This window comes from Aptenodytes forsteri, unplaced genomic scaffold (assembly GCF_000699145.1).
Source record: "Aptenodytes forsteri isolate BGI_AS27 unplaced genomic scaffold, ASM69914v1 Scaffold49, whole genome shotgun sequence".
Taxonomy (NCBI): domain Eukaryota; kingdom Metazoa; phylum Chordata; class Aves; order Sphenisciformes; family Spheniscidae; genus Aptenodytes; species Aptenodytes forsteri.
The window spans coordinates 451240-461088 of record NW_008795125.1 but is presented as its reverse complement, the minus strand read 5'-3'; the positions used below and the strand labels follow the sequence as shown (position 1 = coordinate 461088).

The 9849-nt window shown below is 34.0% G+C and overlaps 1 protein-coding gene across 1 annotated transcript in view; it reads left to right on the top strand.

Annotated features, from left to right (window-relative positions):
• CSMD3 (CUB and Sushi multiple domains 3) overlaps positions 1 to 9849 on the top strand; it is an 838052-nt gene that overhangs the window by 677174 nt on the left and 151029 nt on the right. The window contains exons 34-37 of the mRNA XM_009277245.2: positions 597 to 692; positions 1567 to 1770; positions 4525 to 4649; positions 8639 to 8735. Coding sequence (XP_009275520.1) covers positions 597 to 692; positions 1567 to 1770; positions 4525 to 4649; positions 8639 to 8735 — 522 coding nt within the window. The remainder of the gene's footprint in view (positions 1 to 596; positions 693 to 1566; positions 1771 to 4524; positions 4650 to 8638; positions 8736 to 9849) is intronic.

Below are 9849 nucleotides of genomic sequence, written 5' to 3'. Positions count from 1 at the left end.
GTCATTAAACTGTTATTTATTTTTTATGAACCTAGAAAGATAGTGTAGTCAGAAAAAAAAAGAAAAATATGACTGTATTATTTTCTTAGATACAATTCAGGCAAATATATGAAATCAAGATTTTGAACTAAAAGCCTAATTACTCAAACTCTTCGCATTAATGAATAAAAGGAAGTAAAATTGGATCTATTTTCTTTAGATTTTTTTCTTCTGATATTTAGCTATTATAGTGAGTGTTTTGGACTTCTTAATCTGTGCCTTTATGACTTTTATCTAGTGAGCAATCTGAAATGGGTATTATATATTTCAAAGGGAAAGCAGCGTATATTTGTAACAAAGTAAAATTGTATAGATTATGTGCACATTGACTCAATTAAAAGAGGTATGGGCTGAGATGAGTTTTAGTGCCCCTTTTCTAGAACAACATAATACTGCCAATGTAAAATATTAAAATCCCATATATCTTGCAAAGTTTACTGAAGCACAACAGGGTTTTGAGAGGGTTATTTCTAGCTGCAAGGATGTTGACAGGTATTTTCAATGCTTCTTTAGTAAAAAGTGGTTATGATAGCTTTGTATTTGCTTTGTTTGAGTAGGTGAATCCCTTCCATTGAGCTCAGGTAACCAGATCACGGTTAGATTTACTTCAGTTGGACCAATAACAGCTAAAGGATTTCATTTTGTTTATCAAGGTGAGACAACCTGGAAAAATGTGTACATTTATTCTTTTCATCACAAATTGTAAATCATCAGAGAGGAACAGACTGAGAATGTAGAGGAAAGTAATAGCTTGTTAACAATATAACATTTCACTATTTCTGCATGTTTTGAAATATCTTTAGGACCATTCTTTTATCTCTGTTTTAAAGCTTAAGTCAAATATTTCAGAAGCATAAGAGAGGTTCCAAATTTAAGAAGACAGTTATACAAAGCAGCTGTTTCTGTTTGCTAATCTGACAGACTAATGTTAGATCCATCTGCCTGCTCAAACAGGTTTATCTCTCAATATAAATATGAATAACTGTAAGTGTTATTACTTGTGGGTGAATCAGTGATCTTGCTGTTATTAAGATACTTCTCTTGGTTTACATTATTTGCCTTTTTATGGGTCAAACGCAGAAATGGTTATACATCAACTGCAACTGCAATTCATTCTTTCATTAAATTTAAATCCTGATCTGACAGTCAGAATACACATTTAGAAATCCACAGGAATAAATGTAAATATCTATATGACACAGAAATGTTATTTTGAAACCATGTATTAGCTGAATATTTCATAGTAGTGTTTCTTTTCAGTGCCATTTTAGAAAGGTTTCAGTGTGGATTTTATGCATTGTTTTTAATCTTGGCAAGGATATCAGTGCTATGCTTTTCTAAATAGTAACTCAGACATCAAAAGTATGCAATCCGTATTGTGAAGATTCATTTGGGGATTATGAAAATGTTCTTAACTGGCAAATAACTGAATGTTACTTCCAATCATTTTGAATATTTGGGGTTCAAAATCTGTATTGCTCCACCAAATCTAAAATCAAGAATCCACAATTGTTTGTATGTTTGCAGCTGTTCCAAGAACAAGTGCAACACAGTGTAGCTCTGTGCCTGAACCAAGATTTGGAAAAAGGATTGGAAATGAATTTGCAGTTGGGTCATTGGTTCTTTTTGAGTGCAATCCAGGCTATGTCCTCCATGGGTCAACAGCAATTAGATGTGATACAGTACCAAATGCATTGGCACAGTGGAATGATTCACTCCCTACATGTGTTGGTAAGTTCTTAACACTTTTTAATAGAACTAATTACTGCCTAAAGTGTAGACCATTTTCTCTAGCTGAATGTGTTCCTTCTTTGTCATCTGTATAGTATTTTATTCTTGCTTACTTTTATTCACTTTCTTTTTCATTCAAGGTTTGTTCCCCTTTCTATTCTAACCTTGCTGTGACATTTCACGTGTTTCATGAACATACTCTGCTGCTATAAATTATATGTTAGCTTCTTAACATCATTGACAGTCCCTGGCTGTCCCTTAATCAAGACTTAGAAATATCAGTTTGTGCCCTGACTGCTTGCAAGACTAAGATGCTCTCACCTTGCAGATCTCAAACAAGATATTGCAAGCTATTAGAAAGAACACTACTATATTAAAGATTTAGAAATAGTTACACTAATATTTCATTGCTTGTCAGAAAAAAAAAGCAGTAATTTTTCAGATCAGAAAATATACTGTCTGGTTCTAGTCATACAAGATTAAATTCTCAAAATTAAATTCTTAAATTAATGTGCATCCATTGACATTTATAAAGCTGATTTGCACCAATTGGAAATCTGGTGATTGTGCTGAAAAGCCCCACAGTAAGGAGATAAAATTCTAATGGTCCATTTTTCCATAGGTTTATATCAAGGGCAAATATGGCACACTTACATATTAAGTTTTATTAGAGTTTGGCTTGGGTTTTTATATGGAAAAAAATCAGTTGTTTACAAATGAATTAAAATTGGTTATCATTTGCACAGATATTTTTGCAATGCCATCAAACTTTTCCACCTGTAACATCTGTTGCAGTACTGACTGCATTATACATTAATTTTGTGCAAATTGAATACACCGAAAACTATTCATTTTGGGGTTGAACACATCTGAAGAACTCCATTCCAGCCAAAACAGTAAATATATGTATGAGTTAAAGTTACTTTACTTTTCTTGACAGAGAACAGATTTTTTATAAAAATTATCCTAACCCATTGCAAAAACCACATTATGATATTGACCTCAGCATTAAGTACATAAGCAGAGTTTTAGATGAGTGGAGGAAAGGAAAATAGAGAACATGTTTTCATTAGGTTGATTTGAATCTTCATTGCTAATCAGCTGATGGTGCATGGTAGAATCTGAGTCGTTTTCAGTAAAATAAAAGATTTTCTCCAAAATACTAAAAACTTGATAGATATCAAGACTAAGTACCACTGGGATAATATTAATAAAATGTGATTAACCAGCTGTTGTACACAAATAATGTTTAATTAGACTGTTTCAGGCATAGGAATAGAACTACAATTTATATATCAATAAGAAGCTGAAATATATACCTATATTTCATTTATTCTCAGTGATTACAGTTTAATCAGTAGAGTTGTACGATTTACCCCTTTGAAATGTATTCCCTTTCTTTTTAAGATATAACAACTCAACAAATTGAAATAATTATTTTGGCCATTGATCACAATATATTATTGATAATTTAATACATTATTTAGTCTGTGAAAGAGAAAGCTATTTGTCTCTAGGCAAGTCGAACTGAGAAGGGGTTACAGGCCACCTTATGTGTGAAAATCACTGTGCCAATAAAAGTGATAAAATATGTATGAGGTAAAAATTGCATTGTACTAAATCAGTTTAATAATTGAAGGGGTAGGCATGACCATACTAAATTGCCTTAACTCTAGTGAATGCTTGAATATTTCCTTAGAGATAGTAGACATCAATCATTCTGTCCATCCTTTTATGAGTAATTATTTAAACACTTTAAGTGACACTGACCTTTAGTTTGTCTATGTAGTTCCCAACAGATTCTATCAATTATATGCCACACAAAATGTATCTACAGTATTCATTATTAAGATAAGTTGCATTGTCCTACCTATTTTCTAAATCCTCATATTTGTATCTAATGAAATCTGTTCAGAACTTAGTAGTGTTGCATAGAAGTGATACATTAGCTTCTAATGGTTTTGATAAACCATCTCATCAATCTTTTCCTTCAACTTCTTAAATACCAACAGAATATCTGTGTCTAGATTAAGCTGTAATATTCTTTGTCCCTGTTAGAGCATCTAATGATCTAGACAAGATACATTCAAGTTGAACATTCAGAAGAGAAACTTGATGGTACTGAATGCCTCTGTCCTATTTCATGCATAACACTTTTGTCAATCCATGGGCATGGATATGATGAGTGCAGTCTTGCAAGCATTTAGCAATTTCTTTATTAATGTGATAGATCTATAGTCTGTAATGGGATAACTCACACAAGCAAAGAGAACATTCAAGGAGTTGAGACTGGTGCTGTTAATTATTCAGACAACAACAAAGTAGCAATATGAAGAAAGAATGTATCTTTCTTACAACACGTTTTTATCTATTATACTAATACAATACATAACTGTTCAAACTTCATTCTTAACCCCTAAAAATAATGCATTATTTTTGTAAGATTACTAGGAGACAATGGAATGGATTTCACTTTGTTAAATGTCAAATAAATAAGGGGAATATGAGCATGATTCTGTCAGGCAGAAAACTGACATAATTCTAATTTTCCTTTATTCTTTTTTGGTCATTTAAAAGAAGGTTTTTGAGATACAATATTTTATTTTCCTGAAGTGAATATAAATTTTTTAATGTAGCACAAATTTACAAAAGTTTTCAGCCATTGTATGCTGAACATTGCGTAAGCTTTTATAATAACTTTTCTCGCTTCTGAAGCTTCGTACTTCTTTTCTTGCCTTGTGCATTTCCTTTCAGTGCCCTGTGGTGGAATTTTAACAAAGCGCAAAGGGACCATTTTGTCTCCTGGTTACCCTGAGCCTTATGACAACAATCTGAATTGTGTGTGGAAGATCACAGTACCAGAGGGAGCTGGGATTCAAGTAAGTATACTTGCTATTTGCTTGTTATCATCACGTTTAAAACTGTTTTTCCTGATGCAAGAGCATGAAAAGATCATTTATTTATACATTTTTCTATCTCATTAATGATTCCCTCAATGGAATTTATTGCACATCTTTGTATTCACACAGTTGTTAAAAGTTAAAAGATTTACAAAAAACTTAAAAGATACACTTGTAGCTTTTTACTTAGAAAAAACTCACCAATAATTTAAAATGTGTTATTTCAATAGGTCAGTGACTTCTTGTAAGCCAGAGGAAATAGAGAGGCTTTCCTGTGATTTTTTTCCTCTCCCAAAATGGATAAATCTCCTCTAACAGCGTGAAATTAAGTGGGTTGCTTCCATGGACAACTTATATATGTTTTCCTAGAAACTCTGTTATTTACTCTATAGTTATGGAAGTTCATTGTGACATAAAGACGCTTCAGTTTGTTTCAACATGAGATGGGAATTGGTCCTTTAAAATATTGTCAGAATTCTCGTTTCTGAAATTTAAGATTAAGAAGTTCATGGAACATATAGGAGAAAAGTTTCCATGTCATGTATACCTCACTCTTTAGAGTTCACTAAAGAAACTGACAGAAATCTGGTTATTGGAAAGGCAGTTGACTTTAATAAATTAGGAATTTTAAGCATCATCTGATCAAACTCCTAGCAAAACGCATATCAAGAAACCATGGTAGCAAGTTTTCTATGTCTACCCTTGGTTCAAAATATAACTACTGTAGAAAATTAATAAATAAAGAGCTCAGTTTCTGTAGGTAAAGATTTAATAATGAAAATCAGGAAAACCATTGTGGACAGTTTATTAAAGCTTTTTAATAAATTACATCACAGAGCTTTTAAGGTATTCTACTGTGTCAAGAAAAGTTTTAAAAATAGTATAAGTTTATACTTTGCTACTTTATAAGCATTCAGAAAAATCTATTTTTGTTTTAAATAACTAAAAATACTTAAGAAAAGTTTAAAAACTTTACAGAACACAGAAATCATCACAAATACAACCGAAGTCCATACATGATAACATTTATGAATACAATTTTCAAAACCACCAATGTCCATTAACAATAATATTTAATAACCTAAATCAGTTTTGAGATTGATTTTGAGGAACACTACTTGATTTAAACTATTTACTAAGTTAGGATACTTTTTTCTGTGTATTTCTTATACAACCAATAATGTAAGTTAAACACTAGGAGGAGAGTTCAGAGGATTTAAATTAGGCATTAACTGGCGTCCTGACTTAGGCAGCCACTGTTACTTTTTAGAAGTGTTTATCTCTTATCACAGACTGCATTAGGTGATTAAATTACTTACTTTGATTTCAAGTTAGGTGTCTAACCTGCATGATATTCTTTTGCTCTAGAGTCATAATAAAAAGATATATTTACTGTTTGCTTTTTTTCTACTTCTCCTGAGTTTTTTTGCTGAGCTAGTGAATACCATCCTTCCTTTCTATTATCTGTTACTGAATAAATTACTCATTTATACTTGTATAAACGTAATGACAACAGGGCAGTTTCATGGGCATACCTGTAGATTGTAATTAGGTCTGTAGAACGTTTAATATTGTTACTGAAGCAGGACAGTAATTAATTGTGATATTCATGCTTGATCATTTGAATCCTGTCTGATTTTCAGGGCTAGGTCTGAGGAAGATAAAGTCCCTGATATAGTAAGCTGAATACAGCTGATATAGGGTCAGTAGGACAGAGTATACATCAGAAATCATCATACTGTTTTTAGTGAATTATTTTTCACAACTGAGCTTAGCTTTATATCTACTAATGACATAAAAAATGGCATTAGAGTTGTTTTGGTTTTGTTTTTTTCACTTCATAGGAAAGAAAAAAACTGAATATACTTATATAAAAACGTAATTATTACTGTGAAAATCAGCTACTTGAGGCAACATTTGTAAACTCAGGTGACTGATTTTGTCCAACCTGAGAATGCATGCAAATGTGGATATTCAAGATACTGTGATAGCTATTGCTTTTGTGTTTATGCAAATGCATAAATTATCTGGACATTTTTCCTGACAAATATTTATTCCCTTGAAGTAACAAAGGCACTTTCCTAGCTTTAAAGGAGGTGAAAATAATATATCACCAATGCATATTCATCTGTGAAATGTGTAGATGGAATTTTAAACTATTTAGGTATAACAGTTATCGATGTGTATGATTACGTTGTTGAATTTGTTGAAACAGTGTGATGAGATGTAAATACTGAGCTGTCTCATATCAAATCAAAAAGCAGACATTTAAAAGTAGGTTTAGGTAAATATGAAAAGTGTGTGCTAAAAGCCTGCCTTCAGGCACCTAACTTAAATACCTTATATCAGGAAATTAATCTACCATGGTTCCTTGTAAAGTTAGGGCAGAAAGGCACCCGGGGTAGATAATTCAAAACATCTAATAAAGACTCTGGCTCTGAATCACTGCCTGAAGGTATGTCTGTCTATTTATTGTCTACATGGGGAGGTTAGGGCAACTAGCATCAGTTGCACTAAAATAGATGTTTTAAATTAGGTGTTTTATGATGAATATAAAAACTGTAGTCAGCAGCAATCTAGCCCTGAAAACACATAAAAAGCATTAGATAATTTAAAATTTGTTCTGAAGTTTTCCTAGGTGCCTGTACTTCCAATTCTGTATGTCTTCAGAAATATTCCTGACAGAGACAACACCCATAAGTTTCAACTAAATCCGTTGTGAACCAAAAAATAAACAGACAAGTCTTAAAGTTTTCTGAGAGACCACATCCAGTAGGCCTCCTGCAAGTATCTAAAACATGCTAACAGTCAGGGCCTCTGCATTGCTTCACTTTAAAAAAAAAAAAAAAAAAAAAAAAAATAAACTTTTTTGTTAATCCTTTGGCTTTATTATCTGACCATTTCCTACGAAAAGTATAGTGTTTAAGACCTCCATTCAAGAAATAGGTAGCCAAACTGAACATTCCTTTTACCTAGAAGAAGGTCCAAGTGATATATTTCACCTAGAAAAATAACTTCATTACCTAGTTGTACTGGAACCAATGCCTATTTCTTCTGTTGAAGTTATTCCATTTTGAAGAAAATAAAAGGAAGAATAAGTGAGGCAGAAGAACAGTAAAAGAAGCATAATTCTCTAACTTAGTGTCTAAGCTACCCCTTTTTGAGGGTGGTTGGGGTTTCATCCATGCTTCTGTCACTCTTTAAATGCTTTTCATTAAACAGTTATTTCACTAAAGAAAAACCACCAGACCCTCTCCCCTCCAAAACAGGACCAGAAACCTGGCATTTCTCTACTTTGTGAGGAGAGTGAGGAGTGTTTTCACTATATGTGAACAGGTATATCCTCCCTCTTGCAGTCTATCTGCTTACTGCTTTGCATCTCCTTATGAGTGGAAGGATGTTGTCACCTCTGGAAGGAATGAAGTTAATGTTCTGCCTTTTGCTTGTAGCATGCTAGTGACTGCTTCTCCTCAGGAGATGAGTCAATGATGAAGGTAACCAAACACAGGAGGCTGCTCTTACCTGGAGGCAGAATTGAACATGGCAAGATAGATGAAGCAGCATGCATCACTGTGGGACTGTTTTTAGCCCTGGATAAACTAGTGAGAATCACAAAGAAACTGCAGTAATTGACAATACCATGTTTTGTCTTCCTCTCAATGTCCTTCCAACAAGGGAATCATATTCTATACCTAGATGATTTTCACGGCTGTGTGACTCGTCAGAAGTAATATGTGGTTGTCACTAAGGGTCATAGGATTTAGAAGTCTGAATTGGCAATTAAATACAAAAAATGTTGCAATGCCATTTTACTCACTTAATGATGATTTTCCATTCTCTTTGACAATGCGAACAAAACACAACTTTCCATGACTGAAAGCAACAGAGGCTATAATTTACAGTTGTTTTTGTGTTTGAATACAGAGGGGAAGAAGTTTAGGTTCTTTACCTCACATTTTTCTTCATAGGTGCAAGTGGTGAGTTTTGCCACAGAACACAACTGGGATTCCTTAGACTTTTATGATGGTGCTGACAACAATGCTCCAAGGCTTGGAAGTTATTCAGGTGACTGAGAAGATTTTACAATAAGTGTTTCACAGATTCAACTCTTTACTGTAAACACACAGCTCTTTCTAGGTCTTTTGTATATGTGTGTGTGCGTGTGTGTATGTTTTTTTCTCCTATAATCAACAACAGGTAGTATTCTTTATGTTTTAATCAGTCATCTCTTAGTGGACTTTTTCATAAAGCTGAATATTTGAAAATGTTAGAAATTAAATAACATTCAGAGGTTCCCAAACTAGTTATCTATTAATCTCATTTTTTACCCACTCTTATAGCAGGGTCCAGAAACACAGGCCTCTAAATGACATGCCTCTTGAAATTGTACATGACTAAAGGATGCATTCTTTATCCTTATTTTAGATAAACGAGACAGTTCTGTTTGCCTAACTTTTTGTTTTGTTTTGTTTTCCTTTATTCTACTTCATTCATGTGTATGGAATGAGATCACAGACAATAAGATTGTTGTCTTGTCTTGTGCTGAAACACAAATAAATAATCAATCACATTTCTAAGAACAGCCCTACAAAATATTTTCAGAGCTGCTTGATATATTTGGCTGTTACATTTAAAATTATTCCAGTTACGGGATTTGCTCTTGCTTTTATGAAAACCCTAGTGAATAGTTCTCCTTTTGTGAACAAAAGCATGTAAAATTTGGGCATACGCTTTGCTGGGTAAAAAACTGGCTGCCTGGTTGGGCCCAAAGAGTTGTGGTGAATGGAGTTAAATCCAGTTGGTGGCCAGTCACAAGTGGTGTTCCCCAGGGCTCAGTTTTGGGGCCAGTTCTGCTTAATATCTTTGTCAATGATCTGGACAAGAGGATCGAGTACACCCTCAGCAAGTTTGCAGACGACACCAAGTTGGGCGGGAGTGTTGATCCGCTTGAGGGTAGGAAGGCTCTGCAGAGGGACCTGGACAGGCTGGATCGATGGGCCCAGGCCAACTGTATGAGGTTCAACAAGGCTAAGTGCTGGGTCACAACAACCCCATGCAGCGCTACAGGCTTGGGGAAGAGTGGCTGGAAAGCTGCCCAGCAGAGAAGGACCTGGGGGTGCTGGTTGACAGCCGGCTGAACATGAGCCGGCAGTGTGCCCAGGCGGCCAAGAAGGCCAAT